Source organism: Haliaeetus leucocephalus, unplaced genomic scaffold (assembly GCF_000737465.1).
Source record: "Haliaeetus leucocephalus isolate CR32 unplaced genomic scaffold, Haliaeetus_leucocephalus-4.0 Scaffold207, whole genome shotgun sequence".
Classification (NCBI taxonomy): Eukaryota; Metazoa; Chordata; class Aves; order Accipitriformes; family Accipitridae; genus Haliaeetus; species Haliaeetus leucocephalus.
Window position 1 is genome coordinate 365790 of NW_010972643.1, and position 27868 is coordinate 393657.

The window sequence follows — 27868 nt, forward strand, 5'->3', positions numbered from 1 at the left end:
CAAAAATCCCAGAACATAAGAGGGTATTTATACCAGCTTAAGCTATAGCTGAAAGGCTTCATTTTTTTCTGTCAGATGCCCAAACTACACTTTTTTTCCTGAATAATTCAAGAATTTGTCATACTTATGACTTGTGACTCCAGTTAACCAGCAACATATATTCTGACTTGCATCTTCATATAAAATTAATAATGACTTTTCCAAGCTGCTTCAGTTTAAAATTTAGAGAGGTTCCATAAATTTTAACAAAATCTCCCTTCTTAAAATCAGTATTACTGTCTTGGTACATGTGCCTTACATGTCCCTTAGATACTGAAACAGAATATATGGTGATAATGAAACTAATTAAACTATTGTTATGACACTGACTCAACTCAAGTTACTCTTCCATTGGGCTTCAGTACATTTTGAAAGACTTAAGCCAGGAAATCTTTCTCCTTATGTGCTCTGGAAGTCACTGTTTTGAAACTGGTCAGCAGACTAATTTTTCTACATCTTGTCTTGGAAAACAGAACTCAGGTTGCATTATCTCATTTAGCTGAGATAACCTCATCTAAATTTGGATCATTCTCTAGCTTCCATTGACCAGGGACTTGCTTCATTGTCTAAACATAGGCATTTAAGAAGTTCTAGGCAACCCAAGGCATCCCCATATGTATCTACTGACGTCTGAAATACTCTAGCATACCTAAGACATCCATACATGTCTGGCATATATGACACCGAATATACAGGAAACCTGTGCCCTTCTAGAGCAGAAGGTGAAGTCTAGTGGAATACCTCTGCGTGGGATTTTCATAAAACCACCCTTCTAACTTACCACCCTTCTAACTTACTGCTTCTTTACCCTTCAACCCTTCTCTCCATAGTGAAGTACCTGATTCAACTCTATTTCTGTAATGCCTTTATATGAAGGGCTTCATCCTCCAAGAGGTGGTCCTCTGCATTGCTGGTAATACTATGTAGATGCATTATCATTTTTTACTAACTGCTTATTTCTATCTGACACCTTACCTGAGCTTCCTTTGCTTTTACAGGATTTCCTGTTTATTCTGAAATCTGTAATTTGAATATGTAATGGAGGAATCTTTGCCCTAGTTGAGACTCCAGTATTTCCCAAGAAACACTGGTAGATTTCCAACACAAGTGTCAGATACATTACCTAAACACATTTAATTTATTTTTATATAAATTTTTTCTATATTTTCAAATTTGAAGTTATTAAATCAGATCAAATATAATTTAGAATATGATTTAACTTATTATTTTTTGTTAATGAATTTAAAAGTAATATTAAATTTTTAAATTTAAAATTTACATTTTAATATTAAATTGGGGGTCATAGGAAATATAGCAACATTTTTAGCCTTGACAACTTGCTGCTTGAAAAAGATCTAGTTTGAATAGTTGCAGGTAATGCTTGTTATAGTAAACTATATCCTAAGGAAACAAATCTATCTGTTACATGACATCAGATCACTTATATTGCTCCAAAGAAACAGTATAACATTGAAATAAGCTTTATACTTGTATATGCCGATTAAGAAAATCACTGTAAAAAAAAAAGTCATATTTTCCCATAAAAATACAATAAAATAATGAAAGTAATAGCAGTACTCATTATCTTGCAAAGTAATGAAACATTTAATTTTCAGGATGCACATATTATTGCTTTAAAAGTGTCCAGGATAAAGAAATCTTAATTAAAATTTAGACTAAAAATGTAATGGATACAAGTCAGAACTTTAGTTACAATTAGAATTAATTAATTTACAGCAGTGGAACTAATTTGACTTCAACCACTTTTGAACCATGAGAGCTGACAGGTGTTCAACCCTGAAATTATCCTCAAATCATGTTATTTAAGATTATAGTGAATATTTTTTCTCCAGCTGTTTCAAATAAACTTGTCATCTTTCCTTCACATAAATTTGCCTAAATTTACCAAGCATAAATTCTTGGTCTTTCTGCATTTCTTGGTTAAGTTACATAGAAGAAAGGTGCCGTCCTGAAATAGCATCATTTAGAAAACACAGGTAGTTACCCACAGGACACAAAGAGAAATGATTTTCAATTACTTCTAATTTTCAGGTTCTTAAATCCCATTCTATAGACAAAGCATAGCTGATTTTTCCTCAAGAGACTCAGTTCACACTCCAGTGAGTTCTGTGAGTTACAGTAAGACAAAAATAAGTCAGTATTTTAAAGCAAGAAATATTCTAGGGGCTTTCCAGCTTCCAGTCAAACAAAAAGCTCTGCCTTATTGACTGCGACAAAACTGAGAGGCTTCAACCACACAGTAGATTTTTAGTTGAATGCTGTCATCTTATAGAAGAAAATCTCTAGTAAAGTATTTAATGTAATGTTAGTTACAGCTTTAAGTTATGCAAAAAGCTGTGTGCTTGAATTTCAAAACATATCACAGAACAATATTGCCTATGATCTTTTCAACCTGGGACTCCTTAAAGACATGTGACTGTCAGAAAATCCTACATACCTACACTTTAAAAATAAGGATAGCTATCCAGATAAGTCAAACATCAATATGAAATTTTACAATGTGTTTGCAAAACGGTTCTTCAGCAAAGAAGAATTTCAGCACAACCACGTCTATAGCAGTGTTTGATAGATGTAAGGCTGCACCAAGAGACGGTGAGATCCTTGAAGGCATGATCTTTATGAGAACTCAGTATGCAAGAGAAATAAACATAGGTTCATCTGAAAAGAAGAAATAATTTTCAACCTGTACAGCAGAAGTACAAGAATCTAACCTAACTTGTACTGTCTAGAACTTCAACATTTAATTTAGCTAACTGTCTAGGCTTCAGCTACAGACAAAGAAAGGTGTAGAGATGTGAATTAATGAATCCCCAAGGAGCGCAGACCCTCTCAGCTAAATATGGGGAGAACCCGGACAGCTTGGTTAGATCAGATAACTCTTACTGCCTAAAGCTAACTGAGCTGAATCTGTCCCAGCAGCCTAGGGTTAATTGCTCCAGTTCTTATGGGAGCTCCACAAAAGACTTTGTACAATAGACTTTACGGATGTAGCACTTGCTATAACATTGAGTAAATCTAGAAGCATGGAACATACCATTATGTACTATAATTCATAATGGAAATTTCATTAATACCTATGTTGTAGCATTTTATGTTAACAGTTTCTCTGTTTTGGCATTTCTCTCCTCCTTATGAAAAATAACTGTTCTTCTAAAGAATGGGCCTTCCAAAATACAGCAACTATTCTCTAATAATAATTATGTATTTAGAAAAAGGTTTTCCTTTAATAACAATCACTTATAAGAAAAGCACTTAAGTACTTCCAATAAAAGATGTAATTAATGTAAAACTGGAAAAAATACTTACCTTTATACCCTGGGTACCAGGAATGCCTGGGTAGCCTGGTTCACCTGGAGCACCCGGTAGTCCTAGTTCTCCCTGAGTAATACAATAGTTCTGTATTAGTGATATGTTGTGTGTAAAAACATATATTGCATGTTTTCTCAAGGTCACGTGATATGCTTTGGCTATGATATTTTGAAATTTTATAACTGAGGATAATTGAAACGTCTGGAGAATTTGTGAAGGGATGTTGAATATGGAGAAGCCACAAAAGAGACTCCTAATTCTTAACCTCAGTTTTCCAGTATTTATCTTTTTTAATTGCCTTTTAATACACTTGATGTTGTTTTTTCAAAATTACACAAATAGAACTGTCTGAAGCAATGGCAACGTTTGCAGGTTTGAACTTCATGAACAGCTGACATTGCCTAAAATCTAGTATAAAATTAGTTAAGAATAAGCCATCAAATGGATTCTGATGCAATTTTGTTAAGTACTGTTTTATATTGAAACTAACTGCCTTGTAACTAATCATGGAAAATCAGTAAACCATGGAAAAGTAAATCAGTCCCTTCTTTAACTAGAATACTTCCAGATTTATATTTACCTTGGCTCCTGATGATCCTGGTTTCCCCTGTATTCCAGGTTCGCCTTTATCACCCTATATAACAATATGAGAGTGTGGCTGATACATCAGTACGTTTTGTCACATGTGGTATGACTAGAAAACATAAACAGACACTGCTGGGAAATTGGCTCTTAAAAATAGGCACAGGTTGTGACTGAAAGGCTGAAGTTCTGCTCCCTTACCGGAAACCTGATGTTTCAACTTTCTCTTAGGAAAGATGAGATACCGATGACAAAATGTGACCTGCCAGCCTCTGCTCACCTGTCCCTTCCCCGCCTGCCTAATTTCCCTTGCCCAGTCATACCATGTTTTTGTGTACTGACTTCACATTTCCACCATCTTATTTAATAAAACTCTGAGAATCCTTGGACCTGTCTGAGTCAAAATATTTATTTATGTTTTGGTTTTTATTGTAGCCTATGAAATTAGGCATATATTCAGCATGAGGATTTTCATTAAAATCTAAGAATTATTGATTACTTCATGATGCTATTCTGTAAGAATGAGCTTATTAAGAATGATTGTCTAAAAATCAGCTTATATTCTGAATGAGAAAAATATACAAAACAAAAGCATTTTCCACAAATGAAAATAAAGCTAATTTATTTTTTAGTCATTTCATAGGTATTCAATCTTCTTGACCATAGCAAACATTGACCACTTTAAAAAAATGTTACCTTCAGTATACAATTTTAAATAAATACATATGTACTTTTGGATATAAAATAATGTATGGGTGAAAATGGAGCTAAATGTAAATACAAAGTTCAGGAAGTGGATTCCGTATTCCTAAATATTCTCTAGGACATACAATTCAGTGTTTAGTGGCCAAAACTCATCTTGGATTAAATTGAAAGGTTACACTAACAGATCTGGATTTATAGTATCTATTTTAGTTTCTGAGTGCATGGGTGAAATTAATTCTTGCTGTAGTGGCAGTGCAATCAATAAAGTTTTCTGAAATAAGTTTGGCTCCTTGGGTGGAAAAAGCAGCATGTAATGTTATTTAACACAACTAAAATATAAATAAATATAACATGGGCAGAAAGTTCTGATGTATACTGAGAATTATCTGGCTCCCAGCATTGTAGAACATTTTCCAGGACTGCAAAGCTGAAGCAAAGTCTCATGACCATTTCAGCAATTGTTCCAGACCTCAAGGATGACAGGCAGCATTTACTAAATTGCATTAAGCTCTCTTGAGACTGAATTATCATATAAGGTAATATTGGGAAAATCATACAGCTACTCACCAATATTCAATATACCAAATAATTAGCTCAAAATCCTGGCATTTTGTCATCTATAAAGCAGTCATTTATCAAAGTCACAAGCAAATTAACATGAACACTTGCCTTAGGCCCAGGAGCTCCAGGAAGACCAAATGAGCCTTCTGGTCCCATCAAACCCTATTTATTTGTGAAAAACACAGAGACATTTCTGCATTAAACTAGAGGAATAATAGCTTCAGTACAGTGTATTAGTATTATTAGTATTATATTTCTATAGTGAAATAAATAGGACAGGAAATATAATGTCTTTCTTCATATTACTATACAGGCCTGTACCTCTGATACATCACAGTGGATTATTTAGACCTTCTATGGCCTAAGGAAGGGCTACTATACAGTGGAAAAAAACATGCAGGAAAAAAGCACAGTGCTGTCATGAAATACTCCTGAGAGAAAAAAATCTGCAACTCAAAACCCTGTGTGATCTAATCTTTAACGTATCTTTAATATGTCCTTAGCTGGCATTGAAAGTGACACAAGATTTTTTTAGTTTCCATTTAGGGTTCCCAAACCAGCAAAAGTCTATGTGGCATTTCATAATTCTTTTCCCTTTTTCTGACTGTGTGTCCCTCAAAGGCTGCCATGCCTTGACTCCTTTTGCAAACTTTGTGGAGATTTATCGGTAGCAGTTAACTTCGGGGACACACCTTTGCATCTCTTCCAGATTCTTCAGAATTGAACTGTTCATTCAAGAACCCAATAGCTTCTGCCATTTCAGATCATGACACTTCAGCACATGTACAAAGCCAGAGCACTGCCAAAACAGTCCCTTGGACTCCTCTCATGGAAATGTATTGATAAAGGCATGTTTAGTTGTCTTTGTTCCATACATAAGAGTTAAAGGGTGTTAAACCATCAAATGGCTGGCTTTCTTAATGTCTGTTTAAAGCTACTCTCGAGTATACATTAGAAAATAAATCTTTTTTAAAACTCATATTTTCCAGGAAGGAATTCCCATTTATAGTATTTTCTACATCTGGTGTTAATATATGTCTTTCTCACCACTTCATCTCACTTGTCTTTGACTCTATGATGCATGCAGGTGTCAATAAAAACAATATATTATTATTGTTTTATTTAGACTTGCATATATATTCTGAAATATGATCTGCTATAAGAGTATACTTAAGACACAGCATTAAAAAAAAGTGTAATAATACAGAAAGTCAAACAATTAAATAAGGCCTGGAAATCTAACTTGTCAGAGATTAAGCTTTATCAATGATTCTAATTGATAGTATTCTCAAAACCTACTGTTATTATTGTTATCTAATCTTTGCTTTCATAAAGATAAAAACAACCACCTTCCATTTAGTACTAAATATTGGGAAATATTCAGTTCCATGACTATCTCAGACCTGCTTCAAAAGTTACATGTGATAAAAAATAAATGTATGTCTACAGTAATTTCTTACACAGACTATAACTCAGTTTTGCCAAAAAAATTATTAACTTTCTTTGCTAAAACTAAAAGGATGACTTTGTTTTTGCAAATACAAGAGAAAATTCAAAATATTTGGAACAAGAAGTAATTCTTTGTTACCAGGTATTTCAGCATTTCATCAATTTTCTGGTATTTCACCTGTGCTTTACTGTTAACTGAGGCAGCACAGATTAACTCAGGTTTCTTTCCTGCTGCGTTGTAAGTACTGGTCACCAAAACTTTCCATCAATAAACATAGCAACTTGCTCTTTAGGCCACAGACACAGGTCTGTGGATACGTATAAATGGTATCAATCACAAGACTAAAACTTGAGTAACTTTGCTGACAATTTTCTTCAGTCTCGGACTTTTCCCTTTCAGTCAATTGCACATGAAAATTCTTCTATTAAACTTCAATTTTGCTAAAATAACTAATAATATGACACATTGAATAATTTCCAACAATTTACTGAACTTTGAAGATTAGATCTGCTTGTTCTTACATAGAAAATCAGTCGTCTTATCAAAGATGATGCAGTTAATCTAGGGTGATCTATTATTTGGTAAATAAAGGTTTACTATATCCTGTACCATTTCTTTCACACTTTTGGAATAGAAATTACTAATTCCTCTCCAGCTGGAGAGAAGTTTCTGAGGTCTGCTTCCACTCATAACCTAAGAGACAGTGTATTCCTATTAACCGTTTGCTTTTTGCCTATGTTCAGCGCCAGCTTTGTAACAGCAAGTGTAAGAAAATATTAATTTGGTTTTGGAACCTAACCTTGATTATATTAGGACTGTCTTAATTCACTTGCACATCAGGCCTGCTTCTTCACTTTTTCACTTTTTATTTACATAGCAAAATAAAGTTTTATTAATTTTCATTTCCCTGTAAGGCTTAATTCAATTTGGCTGTTTTAAATCAAATTTCATGTTATCTATTGACCTCTCCGCTTCTGACATACAGGTCTCTTCATTGTGTGATCTTTTTTGCATTCCTTGAAGGCTACCTTCCTTTTCCAAAAAACATTGTGAAATTATTATTTTCTTCTCAGATTCCTGTTCTGTGCTCATTACTAGCACGTTAATCAGTAGAGAAAAGCAAGCACAAGTTTGGGGAGGGATGAGAAACGTGACTAGGGGATTTCTGGCTCCATTCACATTGCCACCTCAGTGTAGCCCTGCATTTCAAGTCATGTAACACGCTGAGAGCCTACCCGCTACCAACCCCACACTAGATCACTTCTACTTTATGCTCACACCAGTCCTTGGATTACAGAAGCAGTAAGCATTCATTACAAATGTCCCTCATTCAATTTATCTTATACAAAGTGGAAATACTATGTGTACAGAATAGCTTTTTTTTTTTAATCAGATATGTGTATATATCCACACATGTGCAAACATATACTAGAGAAGGCAAATCAGAAAATAAGCTTAGTATAACTAAAGGTCAGGCATACATCTGCAGGAAAGGGAGAAATAAAACCCAGTTGTCCTGGCTTCCTTTCTTGCACTTTCATTACTAGGCCATATTTAACATATTTCATTTAAAAAATTACAGGAAGACAACTACATGAAATCACTGGGCTGCAAGAAGAAAACTTTCAGATGCAATACAGGAAAAGCTTGAGAACATAATCTGAAAACTATGGCATGTAAAATTAAAAGAGAAGAGCATGTCCTGAATAAAAACAAAGAGCAATTCAAGGACATAAAATGTAGCATTATTCCCCCATTTTCCAGAGCTGACACTATTTATGTGGCAGATAAATAAATAAATTACTGATGTTGGCAATGTAATAGGGATAGTTATTACTGAAGGAGAACTTGTTACTGAAGAATTTTCCCAAGGTATTAATAGACCATCCACAAGCTTTCCATCTGTTTTTTTCTGGAACAAACATATTCAGTGTGACTAATACAAGGAAAATCCCACTATCTCTTCTGGTTGAAATTGCCTAATGCCATATAACGTATTCAAATATTCCATGCATCAATTTCCTACTTATTTTATCAGGTGACAAATGATACATTAAATGAGTTGACAGGAAACATGAATAAATTATTTTCAACTGTAAAGAACCAGATGTTATTTATCTAAATAAAATTTGAAGAAAACATGGCAGGTTAGTTACTTGAATAAATACGTACACTTTGGAATCCCACAAGGCTTTATTAACGCTGACGATACAGCCTTCCCTCCGGCATTTTGTTCGACTTTGCTCAGAAAGAAATGGAGAAAAAATTTCCAGCAATAGGCAATAAAAATGATGAGAGGCACAGGTGAGAGACCAAATGTGCATGTGTTAACTAGGAGTAGGGACATCTGAACTTCCAGGCAATGTTTCACCCAAATTTCATCTAAACAACTGCAATAACTGGTTGTCAAGGAAATTCATTCTTTCCAGATAAGATCTTTAGATGGCTGAAAACGTCCTCTAAGTTCATGAAAAGAAAATTAACCAGTGTGCTCACTTTATACAAAAGAGCTTCTGACAGCTGTAATGCAGTGGTCATGCCTGTGGTGGAGTCAGGAAAGGAAGAGCTGCTGGATGTGTGCAGGGTAGCTGTATGTTGTAGAGGAAATTCTGAAGGTATTGGGTGACAGAGTGGGCCAGAATTTGTAAAACCCAAAACTGGTTTCAATCTTTCTCTCCAACCAGGGCTGCATGGATTTTAATTGATCATGTATTTTATTAAGGAACTGTGAGCATGGAAAAAGAAGTGAGCTCTTCAATACTGTTATAGACATTCATATGCCTATACATAATCGTTGTTATCTGGAAACCAGAGTCAAGTTTTTTAAAACCTAGCATTATTCAGAGAGCAAGTTCAGGGCTCTCTCCTTTGTCTGTGGCTATCTACAGAGATATAGGAGAAAGCACAAGCCACGTTTAGTTCTTCTGAATTTTCTTTGATGAAAAACAATAAAACAAAGTGAAAAATTAAGAAGTAGGAAAGAAGATGAGATCTGTGGAGTGTAAAACTTTGAAAAGTCAGTCTATTTACAGTTTAACAACTTCCTCAGCTTCTTCGAGTGATAATCCACATATCCATTTGGATTCCACATGACTAAGCAGTACTCAGCATAATCAGAGCATGCCAAAGTAAAGATTTAAGAATCCTTTGTGGAATCAATGATCTCAACATCATTCTGACAAATGCACAGTCAAAACCAAAAGACCACCTCCGAAATGGTGAGGTTTACTTGTGATGGGATAGACGTACATTACTGGACAGACACACAGCAAACCTTGACTTACAGAGTGTGTGATCGTTCCTCCCTTTGGAGGTCTGAACAACTGGACTGATTACAAATGAAGTCTAGCACATGATTTAAGTGCAATTCAGATAGATCAAATAGAAACTTGGGAGGGGTCCACAAATATATTCCCTCTGAAAAGTAAAATTAGACTACTATTCAGCCTTAAGCATCTGAAGTTCATCTACCTTCTGACTGGACAGAAAAGGCAACCCTCATAGAAAAATAGAGAACAAATGGCCAGTGAAAAACAAGAAGTCTTCCCACAATGGACATAACGTTTTATTAAATCAAAGATCCTCTCACCAAGTAATCAATCAAATAATCCCATACAAAATGACAAAATCCCAATAAATCTGGGGCAGAAAAAAATACAGACATGCTTTCAGGGAGAGGGCAGTGGGAGTTACAGATACTGAAAGGACTTAAACTGAAAAGATGCACATAATCAAAACTTCAACACTAAGATATAATAAAAAATAGCAAGGATAGAGAGGACTCAGATTTAGATAAGCCTTAGGCCAAGTACATGCTCTGTTTAGCCGGGTAGGCATATATTGCTCTTAATACCAGGAGTAACTGGAGAGGAACAGGCTCTTTCTAGAAATAAAGAACCATCCAGCATCCACATGTGTTGTAACTGGGGCATACAGTCTTCTCTAATCCTTTACTGTCAGGTCTGCTGTGTGTGAGAAGAGCATGAGACTCCTTATCACCAAGCTCAGAAAATCCACAAACCAAAACTGTCTTTGCTGGCCAGATGTAGGCAACATCTGGGAAACTGCATCTGACTTAGTCTTTTGGTGATCCTTAGACAGCCATGGAAAAGCATTATTTCTCTCTGTGACTTCCAACTCTGAAAGTGTAGAACTCTAATGGAAAGCAGACTGTATTTCCAGTTGAAAGCAAGCGACAAACTTCTGGAAAACTCCATTCATTAAAATGATATCAAGAACAAATTTCCCACTCCTGATTCAATATTCTGAAGTGAATGAGAATGTCTGACATCATGTTCAAGACTCATATGTGACTCAGATATCTGACAAAACAGCTGCAGTATCTTCCCAGAAAAGAAAACCCCTTTCATTACTTTGCTCTTGGGGATGGAAACTATCGTATTTTTAGTCACTATTTACTTATAGTGAGCCCTTAACTTGGGCTCCTTGTAACCAAACTCCTCCTAAAGCTCTGAATTCCAATACATCAATGTGTATTTTCTTTTTCTCTGGAGAAAAAAGACTCCTGGTTTTGGGGTACCCTTTCTGTCTTGGAGGTAAACATGCACCAGTAACAACCTGGACAGAGACGTGCCATATAAATACATATAAATGTATAGCAATGTTCTCTCACCTGTTGCCAAAATATCAAGAGGCTTAACATAATGGCAAAGGCAGCAGAGAGTTCACAGCTTTCACCCATAATTTCCACACTTCAAATATGCCACTGGGCCAAAAACTTACATTTGCCATAGCTTCGTCTTTTGCTGCTGATAGAAGGAATATTGCAACTTCTAACCATAGCTTCCCTATTTAGGAATAAAATGGTCAGCACCATTTGTACCTACAATGCAGGCATCACTATCTAAGCTTCTTAGTCTCTCCTTCCAGTTCATGAATGTCATCTGCTTATTTCTAATGATTTTTCTGAAGCTCTATCCAGAGCATTTCCTTCTTGCTGCTATTGAAATCCCTCAGCTTTGTCCTGATAATTTCATTTACTACTTCCTTTCACCCTTCCATTTCAGATAGAACTAATTAGCAAGAGAATTATTGATCTGAGATTAATTTTCGTAAGTTTTTATGTGTTAGTCTCTTATTTATCAAAGCAATGCTATCAAAGCATTTATAAGAATCTGATACTTCTTCTGGGTTCAGATATTAGAAAACTGATCACTATTATCAAAATCAAAATCACATACAGAGTTGGTCTCACTGATTATTTATCTTCAAATGGATTTTCCAAGCTAAAGAAATTAAGCAGTATCTTAGTTTCCCATGTAATCATATTTCACCCAGTAAATACTACAGAAATGCTGAAATTTCCCAGTTAAATATTTTCATTGAACTGCTTTCTTGGCTTCCTGAGAAACTGAAATTTCTTCTATTTGGACTCGGCATGGACAAGCCTGTTACATGCACAACATACAGTGAATCTCAAGATGAGGCAACAAGGGAAGAAAAAAGCAAGTGATCTTCTTCCCTTTGTTGTCACACATTAAAACATTTGCATATACCGTTCAGCTACAAATCAAGAAGTGTTACCTAATTTTTTCCCTGACAAGTGTTACTAATTCTGTAGCCTGAATACACATACATAAAATCTCTTATACTACCATATGGCTATATACACTAAGAATAAACAACAAATTTCTTATAAGGTTAAAACTTTTTAGTCATTTACTAATCTGTTGCTCATAGAGACAATAGCATCAGTCTTAATTCTGTACTTAATTCTCTACAGTATTTACTTCATTCTAGCAGTAATAGCCTATGCTGATATGCTTGAGGTTGAATGCAGGGTGAAACATAGGCTCTTTAACTAAATAAAAAGTCACAGTAAACAGCTTATTTATGATGTTAAGCCACATATCTCTCAGGAAAGTCAGAAGCATTTTAGTCAGCAAAGAAGGTAAAACATCTCAAGCGCAAAATGTTAACAGTGAGGATGATTAATGATGGAACCATCTAAACATTGTTGAACTTTTCAATAGAAAAGATAATTATTTTTTAAGGCAGCATATGTTCAACCAGTGATGAATTTCCTACTAACTAAAGAAAGATCTCCAAATAGTTTTAAGCAGCTGTTCCTTTTGCCTTTAAAATTTCCATTTTTTGAAGTCTATATATACGTGCACCAACTTTGAGAACACACTTTACTACTGTGATTTCTAAAGGATTATAAAGAACATAGAAATCACCCTACTCAGACAACAACAAAGATGTGGTAAGCTGGACTGTCCAAAAAGAATTAATTATTTTCAGTCTCCTACATTCCGAAATAAAAATCTCTCTTTAAGCACTTTGCGAATTCAGTGATCTCAGCTATTCTCACAGTCTTTGTCAAAAGAGCACTATCACAAAAAGCATCCTGAAATTCATCTTCAGAAATCCATTGCACAATATGACAATATTTAAGTCGGTCTTAACCTTCAAAATAAATTTACTTGAGTACTTTCACTGTTAATATAAAGTTAATTAATTCAGAGAGTAAATTCAGAATAATGTGTTTGCTGGATTTGTTTATCAAATGTGCAATCAGGAAATCATCAATTTTAAAAGAAAAGTGGGTATATAATATTTTGGGGGGAATTCAGAGATTAGACTTAGTCTAATCATATTTGCCAACCTGAAAGTGCTAGGTTGCTACTGTATTTCCCATTGCTTGTTTGCTTATTAGAAGTAGAGAATGACAGCATCAGAATTATTTGTACATAATAACACCATTTTGCAAACTTACAGTATCTCCTGGTGACCCTTTTGCTCCTGGTTGACCCGGTGGTCCAATTTCGCCCTGTATTTTTTACATAAAGAGAAGAATTCTGTGATTAATGTATGTATAGTTAACAAATTTTTAAAATATTCTTTAATTTATTTAGTTAGGATTTCTCGAAGTACTATGAAATTAACTTTGTTACTTTTAAATTATTCATTCCTTCTGGAGTAGTTGAAATAAAACCTAATGAGAGATTTTCAAACACGCCACAAAGAGTTTGGAGCATGTCTCCATTCATTTGCAGCATGATTTGATGTCCTAAATCCCCACTATGAAAACTTTTCTCTGAGCACAGACTGAACCTTTACTTTGGAATGGGTATATATGTATGCACAGGTTTTAACTGTGTTTTGAACTATTAATAATACCTTTTGTCCTTTTGCTCCTTGATTTCCAGGGATTCCAGGAATTCCCTGAGGGAAAAAAAGAAAACCTTTTAAATATATGGAATAGTTTCTCCAGAAAATAATATATAACCCCCACTTCAGGTCCTCATAAATTTAACATTTGCCATGTGATTGGGGTTCAAAATATGGGCAGGAAATAGAAAATTAAAAAAACATGTAAAAGAAAAGAGCTTCAGCTGGAAACATGCAAACTATTTCACCTGGGGATACAATGAAACACTTAATGTTCAGTCGCTCCCCAGTGCCTTCATGCCAGGAGTCCATCCCTGCCGCTGGGCAGGCTCACATGCTCCCGGTTGCCCAACAAGGGCTGCAATGCTTTACTGAAAACCCTGAATGACACAGGGAAAGAAACCACTTTTCATTATCCATAACATTTTCCACATAAGACAGAGCAAAAGTTCTGGTCAATAGGACCATGAGTATGACAAATCCTATTTTCCTATCTAAAATGCAGTGATGGTAACAGAATGCAAGAGACAGTTATAATCCTATTTGATGTATGCTAGCTTCCACAATACTTGAAGATCTCTGTCATTTCCTCAGCATCATTGCTCATTTAGCTCTAAAGTATATCTCACAGCTTTCTTACAGTGATCATTTAATTGAACATAATTCAGTTTTAAAACAAAACTCCATATATATTTAAAACTGTAGTCAACATTTAGTTAATCTATTTTTTCTCTCAAGTAAAACTATTCAAATTTATTGGACAGACACTGTTCTTACTTGTACCATCATTAATCTGCAGCAAGAATTTGGCTTACAGACTTTACATTTTAATCTAATATTGAAATTAATATTCTGCGGTGAAAACAAGAATACTATTCTAGACACCGTCAAAACAAATGCATTTTGTGGGGGAAAAAAAATAAATTAACATGAATATAACAACCAGGAATAACCTGATAGTTTCCATATGGATTACATCTGTGCAACGCTGGCTTGGAATTGGCATTGTTTTGCAGTTTACACCCAGTTTCAGCTAATAATGACCCCAGCAAGAAGAAACAGTTCATTTGTCAATGGCACATGAGTTAACAATGACATCCTGAGCATTTTACAGGTCATCAAAATTCCAATGTAGCTATCATTAAAATTAGAGATCAAAGAATATAATAAAAAGAACTGGAAAAGAATGCCTTATTCTGAGACTTCTACTCACATTGTGTAACATAACTCTTCTTGCTAAACTTTTGTCCACAATCATCTTAGACCTTTTGCACAAATAAAGATATGGGAAATAGGGCATATTTATCACCATATTTAGGAATTTCCTGACCTGTCCATGAGTACTCAGTATAATTATTTTAACAGTTAGTTTCTGTAGCTGTAAAATATAACACTAAATTATAAATATCTGTACCTGTAATACAAAACAGAATTTCATATATGCTGAAAAAACCTCCCACTAGGAAGCAACCTTCTCCTACTGAAAGGATGTACCAAAGCTTTCCATGGTTACATTTCTATGCTATTTGCAGGCCTGAGAGAAGATGGTTCCACACACTTATCCAACACAGCGAATTATTTACCGTTATATAAGTATGCCTAAAAGAAGAAACACAATGACCAGCTGAGCTGTGTTGAACTTCCTTGGCTAAAAGAAATTGCTCATATAAGACATTTAAGTTTACCCTTACATCAGTGGCAAAGAAGGATAAAACTCAAACAACAATTGTAAAACTAAGTCATATTTCCTTTTTTTCCCTCTTTTTTTTTATTCTGATTGATTCTGCACTACTGAAGTACAGAGAGCTTAGGCTCTTATTTCAGTGGGAGCTGGTCCAGACCCTTAAAATTCTCTTAGGGCTCATTGACATTCACTCAGCTAAGAATGAATCTATCACTTATGCTAGTATGAGTGATTCCCAGAGTACATGGGGTGGAGATCTTCAGTTATTCTCTACACGTCCGTTGGCACGAAAGAAGGACAATGAAGTGGCTAATTTGGTCACAAAGAATGAGTTTTTCCCATGACAGTTATCTTTCTGTATAGCTTCCATGGTTCAGTAATTACAAAAACTAATTTCTGTAGGATCAGCTCCAGGATGCCTAAAAAATAAATCTGGTTTCCTTCTCATTATCTATTCCCAATCTATTACTTCCTTTTACATGGATAATCTCTGGTTATGCCAATTAGAATTATTTGCACTTTCCCAGAAGACAAGGTAAAAAAGTAGTTTAGATATCCTGAGTTTCCTCCCTAACTTCTAGGTCAAAAGCCAAACCAAGCTTTGGAAATGTGCCTTATTCCTAAACAGAGATTTCACATGCAGTACAAATCCTTAGAATCTGAGCATTTTTTTGTCCACTATGAGTAATAAGGCACTTTTAATAGGAAGTTATGTTTAATAGGGTGACATAACACTAACAAACTATCAAAATAAGTACTTACTCTAATTATCAAAAAAATGTTTTCTTACTTTAAAGCATGGAGCAAAGCAACTTAGTTTTACTCCATTTGTAAGATAAAACTGTAATTTTTGTGAAGAGTATATTGTAGCTAAAAATATCACAAATGCCTGTGTTTAATCAAAATTTAATACGAAACAGATTCATCATGCAATTTTTCTGCCACTAAGGGAAACACAATGTTTGGAACTGCTACAAATGGGAAAACTACCACCCACTGGGAGTAACAGAATCAATGTTATGGAATAATTCATGATTCATTGTCCTACGGAAAAAAAATTGCCTTTGGGGATGTCCTTTGCAAAGCTATCAAGTAACATTTTGTTCATATGATATAAGAAAAAGGGGTTGTAAGTCTAGATTTTCTTTTCTTTGTCTTTCCAGAAAACTTATCTTAAATGATTTGTACTTATCATATATGCACTTATAATACCAATAAAACATAGCATTACATTTCTAGCCCGAATTGCTAAAAATCAAAGCAACTACTGTGCTTTAGTGATTTCTGTCCTTACGTGAGTTGGACCATCTTACACTTCTGAATCAGTTAATTTGTTCCCCTTCTTCTTTAACATCAAATTTCACATACGATTTAGTCAGTGTTTCTTCATATTTAAAACCGAAGTTTATTGCAAGCCTTACCACTGCCTTAGTTCTTTCAGCACCATCAGTCTGACTTTCTCAATTACCTTAATTTCATTCAAATGCCTACCTTTCTCTGAAATCTTCCCTTAAATGGGAAGTTTTCCCTTACTGCATAAGAGACTGTAGTATTATTCATTATTTTAGCCTTTATCAGCAAGTGCTGTAATCACATGAAATTTAAAGCCAGCAAGATAGCCTAGTAAACCTAATTCCTTGGTTTAAAAACATGTCTATTCTAAAGATTCTCAGCTGCAGTTTTATCACACACCGCTGAGTTTGCACCTAAAAACTAATGTGATCATGTATCAGTCTAGCAGCTAACAAAGATTTTTTAGTTGTCAAGACACTGCTGTCTTTACCTTTTATTCAGCCTCCTTTGCCTGTTTAATCATTTATCTTCCACCCTGTGTCACCTATGTATACCTAGAAGCCTGTCAGCTTTCACTCTTGCAACAGACCTGGGGAGGCTTTGCGGGGTACCCCCAGGACCTAAAGTGACACTTGAATGCCATGTAGGTAACTGGAATCATCTCTGGTGTCACTGAAGGTGCTGTGGAATAGCTGAGCTACCCTTTGAAAAAGATGTCAGTCTGCTCTAAGAACTGTCATACATGCCACATGTTGCAGTTGCCCTCATACATCTCAAACGGCTCTGGGTGCCAGTGCCTAGGCGACCAAATCCCACACACCTTGATGTCTCCTTCTCTGGAGCAAAAATTCTCTTTTTTTTTTTTTTCTTCTTTGCTTTGCTTGTTTGTATATGCCTGGTGTGATAGGTCTATATAGGCTCAGATAGCTTGTGACAAAGTCTTCACATTGGCTAAGAATCACAAGACATGTAAGTGTAAAGGTAAAAGGAACTATGGGTATGCTTTACTTGCAAGAAATAGCAATGCTTAGCCATGGGTCTCACAGCTGCATCACAGAATGAAGCTCATCTGGGCATGCAACTAAATCCCTGATGCAGTCTTCCTTAGCTGCAGTCCCCACAGCTGGGACTTCAGAACACCTAAAAGCATGAATTTGTGTCTATGGTGATGATGAGCTTCAATGATGACACTCATACAATTCTGTATAAATATTCTGGTTTATCCCAGTTTTAGCAATTTAAATAAATCTTCCATTCTTTGATAATACCTGGCAGATACAATAGATTTAACTGTAAAAGGAACATGGTTTCACAATCCCTGGAAAATCTTTCTTGTAGCTTTCATTAATCATGAAGTGTCTATTTTTGTTTTGGATGATACTAAACAGCTGGATTTTTTTCTGTGCAGCCCCACAAAAAGTCCATTAAGTAAATTGCCTGAGGCCTTATATACATATCGACTAGGTGTAAGCATTTTTACTTAAGCCACAAGCTACATTTCTCTAAATATCTTCCAGACTTTTTCTAGCTATTATTATGGATTATGTGTACCTCGCTCATGCTTAACTTTATGCTTGCAAACAGCAGAAGAAACTATGCATAAAAACTTTTCCCAGAACAAAACAAAACAAAAACTATTTTACTCCTAAAATGAGTATTTATTAGCCTATTGTATTCTTTATTTTCTGCTACTGTCTTTTAATATTCCCCATCTCTTCAGTGCCTGGTAGGACTTTATTCTTCAGTACTGACTGACAGCCCTAGTATGGAAAGTAGGAGTTTCTAGACTACAGGTAACATATCCATTATCATAAAATTCTGTCTCTGGAAGATGCAAAATTATAGAATATTTCCAAAAGCTTCTCTGTTATGAGCGAACTCTTTTGCAGTCAATTCCCCCAAAAGATGGTGACAATAGTAGTATCATTATCTTATTATTATCTTATTTTCTTAGGGTATACAAAACTGTACTCCTTCAACATACTGCTTTAAACAGGCTCCTCACTGAATACAGAACACCTGGACTTATTTTGTAATGTGTCAAATATTTCATAAATATTATCTAGGACAAATCACTATGGAACAGTTTTTCAAACTACCCATTCTTCTTTCAACATCAAGACAAAAATACCTGAAATAATATCATTTTTCTCTATTAAAAATGAACAAGATTTTTAAAGTTATGATAAAACAATACTTCCTGTTTAAACAGTGAGACCTTCTGAAAAAATGAAGAAGCAGTAAAATGTAAGGTAAACACAGACCCTTTATTTCAGAGGTCATTATTAGGACGAAAAAAATCTACCAGCTTCTCTATTACTACTGTTGAATATTGGTAGATATTATGGTTTATTTTATGGCTTAAGATAGTATCTGCTTTCATATTTTGTTTTTTCATGAGGATGGTCAGTGAGGTTATTTTGCCATGACTCTAACTTGTTTAAATTATATTAATTTTAAAAAATGGATCCACTGAGTAACATTGAGAAACTTTTGTTAACAGATGGTCACATTCTGGGCTGTTGCCCATTTACAGAACAAAAATTCAAACTGTATGCCTAATGATCATTCATAATTCAGGCAGTGGCACAAGCCTCACAAAAGACTCCCAGCAAGTCACTGATAAACTGTAATCAGAGTTTCAGTCTTAAAAAGTCTATAGGCTTTTTAAGAAGATTGCTAGAATGGTGTTAATTTTGACCCTACTCTTTCTTCAACAGGGTAACTGTTAATCAGGGTCAGCTGAAGGATCACATTTAAAACAGATAAAAGTCGTAACTATTGATAAAAAGATGTTTTTTCTAGTGTTTTCTAGAGTTCTCTGAATTATGTTTCAATCAAATGGCTCCTTCTATTCTGAAAATCTGCAATTCTGATTCTGGGAAGACACTAAAGGACATTACATTAACTATAGCAATAGAACAGGATTCACAGAAGATATCTATCTACCCAGATGTTCCCATGATCCCTTTAAACACCTGAAAAATATGGCTGTTTATGTATTACTGATCCTTACTTGAAAAAGCATACTTGATGAGACATGAGAGATTTACTGGAGGTATGTAAAAAAGTACAAGTCAAGCCATAATTTGGATAAAAGTACAACAGTCAAGATACTTTTTACAAGGTTACAGCAAATCCTTGATAATCCTAATAGAATGAAAGACACAAACCCAATTTGGGTAATGGATAAAACTTTCTACTGGGGAAAGTAGCAAAATATATGTAAAAGAAATTCAATGAAGCTGCATCTGCTACTACTGAGTAGCTGGAATTGATGACAAAGAAAAATGGGCTAAATACAAAGAAGCATTCCCACAGACATAATAAGAATCCACCGGACTAGCATAGCAGCTTTAAATTAAACGCAGGAAAGGAAAAAGCATTACCAAGATATTTGCATTTATAAGACCAGAGTTTGCAACACTTTTTTTGGCAAATCAGTTATTAAAAATAAAACACACATATGTTAGATGTGGAACACAGTGACCCCTGTTGCATTGCCAACAACACAGACCTTGGAAAACTGTAATGTGAAAGCTGGAAATACTAACAGAAAATGAAAACTGTGTATAACCTGACCCAGGCTGAATCTGGTGTCACTGTTTCTTGTAAATACCCTTCAAAATAATATGAGTATCAGACTTGTCAAATCTTTGTGGATCCAAAGGTGGCCAGACAAAGCCAAGCTCCCAGCCCTGCAGGTGACACCGTGATGCCCTCCCTCTGCCTGCCATGCCAGGCACCACCCTTACAGACTGTGCAAACCAACATCCAATCTGTCTAAAAAGTTTACACTGACTTCTAACAGCTGATAAACTGACCTATGTTTGATACTTACATGTAAACACACTGATGTTCAAGCAGTTACATGCCTTTAAAATGTTTTAAAATTTCCCCACTACTTAAATTATGGAGAAAAGTCCATGGTGGGTCACACAATTTGAGCACCTTGCACACATAAGAGAGGGCAGGCTGAGGACGGTGGAGCCTCCTCGAAGGGCACTGACTGCTGCTTTGTTCCTTGCACCCAATATGCCCGGCTGTCTGACACTACAAGAATCACAGTTCTGTTCACACAGGTCACTGATGCAGAAGAATGCAACTTTCAGCCATTCCCTTTTCCTGTAGTAAGGAGCCACTCAGTTAAATTAGGAGCCAGTAGGTTTAACAACAAATCATACATTTTTTCCATATGGTGCATAAAGTGAAATTTGTCACAGGATGTAGCAAATGAAAACAGTAAAACTGTGTTCCAAAAAGGACTGTAAAATTACTAGAAAATGGGTCCACTGCTGGCTATTAAGTAGGATGGGCCAGCATGCATTTTTGGCTTCGGAAGTCCCAAATGCTCCGACAGACAGAATCTGGCAGTAAATAACAGGTGAAAAAAAAATAATTTTCTACATATTCCTATCCATTGTCAGAGAAAAAGTTCTGTGATAATTCCTTTAGTCTTAGTCTGCTTGGCAGCTCTTATCTGTTTAAGAAATAGCTAAGAAAAGTTGGTGCAGAGACTGGGATCAAACCCTTCCAGAGCACAAAGAAGGAAAATCACACTCACGCAGCAATCACTAAGACTAGATTTAATTACTAAAACTAATTACCAAAGCAAAAATTAATTTGCACAATAAGAGTCAACGTTTGTTTCTGTGCATTTAATATTGTGTTAATATATAGGTTTGTTAATATATAGGTGTTTAATGTTTCTGTGGTACATTTCTTTATTCTTGGTCTTAGTGGATCTAATAACCTTGATTTTGCTGGTCCTATAGTAACTTATTCTATATTGGTCCAATACGAGTAAAATGTGTCAAAATCCTTAAGTCAGTTTTTTCCAAGCTTGACCTAAGAACAGGATCCCATAAGCGCTGCATTCCTTGTGTTTCATTAGCCCAGAGTACTATCTGATTTGTGGTATATAATCTTTTTAGAACAATGGCTAAGCACAAATATACAGTATTTTTAAATTATCTATCTGAAAAAAAAACCCAACAAATGCTGGTCATAACATACATAATAATGAAGACTTACAAAACAGCAATATGTGGTACAAATGAAAAAATATGTATTTTCATCATGGGGGGGGGTCAGTTTGGGAAGGAAAGGTCTTATACTATCATGATATTTTAATCTTAGCAGAAACATTAATTAAACCTTACAAATGGATTTAAATTCACTCTGATTAAAGAATGTTCAGGTTTTTGTTTCATTGTGGATGGGAAGACAGCCTGTACTCAGACAAAACTTTCCATAGCTTCAATTCACTGTAATTTTAATACGTAAAGATTACAAAAATTATAACACTAATTGCACCAAATTTCCCCAAATTTGCTAGCACTGTATCTACCTGAGTGCCTGAGACTTGAGTATCAACTTCTTAATTTCAGGTTTAAAGCTCTTTGTGGACAGCGACTGTCTTCACTGCTTCCTGAATAGAGGTGAACCAACTGATCTCAAGTTACAAAACTATCTTTATCACCTTCTTTATAGAAGGAATATTGAGTATAAGCAATACTAACATGGTTTCTCTGTTGAAAGGATTTTTAAGGCTCACAAATATTGCAGATCTCCTTTATTTAACTTCATTATATCATTTCCTATTTCTACACTACAAAGTATGTGACAATCTGCCTTGAACAATCAGCATGACTGTAACTAAGCATACTGCACAATAATCAATGCTATTATCACGAAGGACACACGAAGAACCATAACAAGAAACTAGTTACTTTGACAGCCCAGCTACCACTTGAACACAAAAATAACAAAGAAGCCCTGCTTTAAGTTGTTTGCTTGTTTTTCTCTTCCACATTTTCTGGAAGGGTTCAGTTCAACTAACTTTAAGTAATCTAAAAAACTAAACTAAGCTATTTAAAAGAAACAGGCAACTTCAGAAGGAAATGACCCCTTCTTTGAGACAAGTATTTCATGATGGGATGAATAATCCTATACATATATTCTTTTCATATCAAAGAAGAACCATAACACAGAGATGGACTAAATATGTCTACTTGACTATATGAGGTGAAATGAAAACTGTTACCCGAGTATAGACTGTAGATTAGATGCCCAGATGCAGCACTTAGAGCCCTGAAGGACTTACAGCTACTTTGCTTCATATCACCACCCTGACCACAGTTCTCAAGGAGGCCGTAACTCAGACCTTCTGAGGACATAGGTACAGGAAATCTTTTCTCTGGCTTGTCCCATATGTTGAAGAAGAATGCTGACTAGCAAGAAAACTGGCTACCCTGTTACTACCCTGTTGAAGTTGGATCAGAAGAAGGAAAGTCAAACATCCTTTTGGTAATCCTCTTTCTACTTGTGGTTAAGTAACTCACCACAAAAACGTTGAGAAGCACAGATCAGAACAGCAATATGTAAATGAAAACAACTGAAATAATAAATATTTATGGCTGCTACATTCTAACTGAGTGTCTTCTTCATTCATCACCTACTGCCTATGTTTGGTTTCTAAGTATTGCGATCAGCTGAGGCAAGTTTCTCTTCGGTCTCCAGAGTCACTGGAAACTCCAGCAGATATTTACCTAAGCTGTAAATCAAAACGCTAATTCCTGCTGTTCATGGTGTATTAAGAAAGGAAGATAGAAATATTTAGGGGATGTGTTAAAGGCATTCAGACATCTCTTCTTTCGATTATTGTCTAGCATGAACATTAAGAGACACAATTCATACCAAGAAGAGGGTGCTTTCCCTATAAACCTGAAACACCACATCCCTGTTTTCTATGGAGCAACATTTGAATACATCTAGGAATTTGTCCTTGAGCCATATTACTAAGATTCAAGTCATGCTTTATATTACTGCGATGTCAAAATGCAATGATATAAACCAGTGACAATCAATAATGTGTGTGCCTAAAAATGAAATATGAAATTGCGCACACAAACAGAAATTGCATTGTGAAGCATTAGCTCCTATAGCTTTGCCTGTGACTATGTGGAATTACCAATGTACAGTTTAAAAAGCTTGGTCTGAATTTCCCATTTATACACCAGGGCAAAAAAACCTACACACACTCTGCCTTTATTCACCATAAATTATAATCTTAGAGCTAAAACTTTATTGTCTGACAAATATTTAAAGATTCAAAACATTTCCATTTTGCAGCATATGTTAAAACAATGCCAAAAAATCCAGATCCATCTTGATTTTCCATAGCTTGCTTCTGAGACCTGACAAAATGAAAGATCATAGTAAGTGACTTATGTTTAGTGCACAGTGTTTAGTGACTTGCCATTTAGGACAGGCACATATTAATTACATATTCATGCATTTCACAGTCTAACATAGTCTACATACACAACACTTTCTGTGTGATTGAACACAGCTGCTGAGCAATAATCTTGAACACAGTTGCTGTGAATTATAGATGAAAGCAATGCAAAAACAACATTCTTATTTATAACCTGGTAAACTAAATTAATATGTTCTATGCCTTGTATTTTTGCATAAGATCTACTGTCTAAATGACCATTTACTGTTACTAAAAATATTTTTAATTGTATTAGTATAGATACTAGAAACTGAGGTATTTTATATCGTACCTCTGTAATATGTGTAAGACCAGAAATTAGCACTGACAAACACACAAATAATAAAGCTGGCATTGTTGCAAAATATTTAAACGCAAATATATTACTTGTAATTCCTCTGTCATTATCCACAAATGGGATGTTTACTCCACTGGTTGTCAAATATTTTCTCTTTACAAAAGAACTTTTTTTCATTTTTTGCTCTTTGTTCCCAATAAACTGCAAAAATGTTACTTCAATGATTTCAAATACTTTGTCATATCACATTTTGGTTAAAAAGTGATGTATATATGACTAAATCAGGCCAAAATCATGTGATGATACTGCCACCCAACAGGGACTGTTGGGTATTTTGGCTGTCAGAAGTTCATTCAAATTCATAAGTATTTCACTATGCATGTTTTTATTTTTCTAATCCTAGGTGTAACATTTCTGTTGAGGAATATACAAAATCCATTTTGTTAAACACATAATTTCCAATGTGTTATCTATATTACTGAAGGATTTGACAGTGTCTTGAAGTGTTCCTTGAAAACTGTGGGAGTTAAGAAGAAAACTGTAAGGCAAGAATAATGGTGAGATGTTGTTGTTTCAAGATTAATCAGTACATATGAAACATTGTTTACTGCAAGTATAAACACCACCAAATTTCCTGGCACTAAAATGGCAGACGTCAGCCCGATACACAACATACACCAGTCCAAACATTCTCTTCAAGCATCTCCTACTTCAGAAAAGCCTTTCTTGGATGTATGAAATTAGCACACAAGTTCAGCAATGCCCTAAGTATTATTATTGACATCAGGTGGAGCCAAAAGAATGCAAATGAGTCCTTTTTTAAATATCACATGTCAAAGGAAGTGAATGTTAACCACTTAAGGCATACCTATTTTATACCAGTTTTACTATGTAACGTTCACGATCTTTAGTGTTTATTGTTTTCTTACCAGGGTGAATTAACCCATTATGCCTGGAAAGTATTAGATCAGATCAAATTAGATTAAACACTTAAGCAAACACATGATTTAGTAAACTTACAGGGAAAGTAAAGAATGATAAAGGAACTTCTAAACTTTCTAACTCAGATCAGCTACTCGGAGTCAAACAGGATTCACATACACATACACACACACACACACACACTACATAGATTTAATTCTTTAATCTAATTCAATTCAGCAACCAATCACATTTTTAACTGAGATGTGGGAGTATAGAAATTTCTGATAAAGAATACAGGATCAATTTACAGCTGCGTGGATTTGTCCATTCAGGTCATCAAAAATCTCCACTTGATCAAGTCCAGTAATTTTTTCAGAATGTCTTTTTTTCAGTCCAAGCAGTAGTATGTTAGTTAATGTATGTGAAATGTATCTGTACATCATTTGCTCAAAATAACATAAACCAACTCATTGGAAATGCTTTTGAATGATAATCAGTTATAGCAAACTGACTTTTCCCCACTTAAAAAAAACCATTAAAAGTCAAATTATGTAGCTATAATGTTCAAATACTGATAAACCATCTCTACAGAAAGGCCCAGTGCAATATTAATACTAAGAAAATCTAGTTTCTGGTACTCAGAAAAAAGGCAGTGATGTTTGTAAGCATGTGCATATTGTGGTCTCTGCAACTGATGTGAAGGTCTCCAAGTCTCCTAAATGCACAAGCATTTAAATGGGCAAACATTTATATGTATTTTTGAGTAATACTACCACGAGAGGGGATATCTGATGTGTACTGTGTACATCCATACTGCCAAGCTGATTCACTGTTAGTTTCATACCAGATCTCTGGACACCATCTCAGCCAAGCTGCAAACATGACAGCTGAAGGCTGAAGCTGCAGGATGAAGTGAATATGATCATTCCCTCAGTGGGAAAAACCACAGGTGGATCAATGTGTGTCACAGCTCTTACTCTACAGACAGTATACGCTTATGCCAAAGCACTTCATCTGGGAATTAAAGGTCACTTTCTAGTACAGATAACTAGTAAGTATAATATCAAGTTTAAAGTCTCTACATGAAAATTTCCAATAAATGCCCGAAATTATTTTAATGCACAGAAGAAATTGCAGTCTTCAGAAAAGTTTGTGGGTTTGTGTATAAACAGGACTATTTCATTGGAATGACTCATTGAATACAAATAAATAAGGACTACCACTGATTTTTTGTGCTTAGAAGACAGTTATTGCACTCTTTAACAAAGCTGCACCTTCAAGTGTTTACTGCAGGATAATTCTTTCAGAACCACACTGTTTTAACAGATTTTTTAATTTATACAAGATTCACAAATTAAGAGACATTTTAACAAACGACAAGCATCTGTTTATTGCAATACAGCTCAGCAAGTCAGTAGGGAGTTTTTAAATTGGTACAACATATTGGTCAGAGGTATTTCTATCACTATGTTCACAAAGCAGCTGCAATGGAGGAGGAATGCTGGTACGTTACTTCTATCAGGACATGAATTACTAAGAAAAGTGCTAGCGTAGCCATAAAAAGGTCACTACACCATACAAGCATAAAAACAGACTACTCTGAGTACTGTTTATAACTATTTATAGCACATGCCATTCATGTCCATAACAGGCTTACAACTACAGCTCCTTTCATATTTCCTTACATCTTTTAAGAAATTGCCTTTGTTAACATTGCATCTATAAAATAGTCTTAAAGAAATGGCAGCAAGGTATGCCATTTTCTCCACTTGATTTTCCAAAGTTATCAAATTTTAAACAATACTAACTGAAAAAAAACAAAAAAATAATACTTTCCTAGTCTCTGTAAACAAAATAAAAATATAAAAGATACTATATAATTACAGAAGATTATTATAATTAATGTAATTGCATAGTGTGTGAAGACAGAAATTTAAAAATTAGAAATCATGAGGAACAGACAGAAAGTGAGAATTAGATGGGAGAGAACTGTTAGTTTTACAACTTAGAAAAGCAGGAATTATTTTCCAAGTTGCATTAACTCAGTGGGTCCAAGTTTATTTCAGCTTTTATTGTGGCCCAAGTCCAGACTGAATTCAATGGGAATCTTTCCACTGACTTCAATACGCTTTGGCTCAGCAATTATGCTGTCATGTCTTACATCATTTTTGTCAGCTGAGAATAATAGAGTAGTTCAGACTAGTTTGCCTGAAGTTCCAGAAGTCTTTCATTACCTGTTTCTTTACAGCACCACTGTCATATTTATCTTCTTAAAAGCAATTAACTGTGCTGAAAATGTAGTATGCAATGAATTTAGTTAAAATAACTTGTCAGTCAGAATGAAGAAGATAACCTAGGTTGCAAATAAAGTCTGTTAAAAATATATACACCTAAAGTGGACCTAAAAGTTCTAATTGACAGGAAAACCTGCATTCAGTCTAAAAAAATGTGGTTGAACTCTGAGCAAGCACTAATTAAAGCAGCAGTAATTAAAGAATGATTATTGAAAGTATTGTGCTGTCAAAGCTGTCACCTCCCCCTTCCTCAAGTGGGAACAAGACTAACAACATCTGTTATAGTAGCTCCAGC

General features: G+C 35.0%; 1 protein-coding gene across 1 annotated transcript in view; it reads right to left on the reverse strand.

Annotated features, from left to right (window-relative positions):
* Positions 1–27868, reverse strand: part of COL21A1 (collagen, type XXI, alpha 1) — an 84922-nt gene that overhangs the window by 10758 nt on the left and 46296 nt on the right. Inside the window, exons 17-21 of the mRNA XM_010566372.1 lie at positions 13811–13855; positions 13407–13460; positions 5326–5379; positions 3950–4003; positions 3367–3438 (exon numbers count right to left, since the gene is read on the reverse strand). Coding sequence (XP_010564674.1) covers positions 3367–3438; positions 3950–4003; positions 5326–5379; positions 13407–13460; positions 13811–13855 — 279 coding nt within the window. The remainder of the gene's footprint in view (positions 1–3366; positions 3439–3949; positions 4004–5325; positions 5380–13406; positions 13461–13810; positions 13856–27868) is intronic.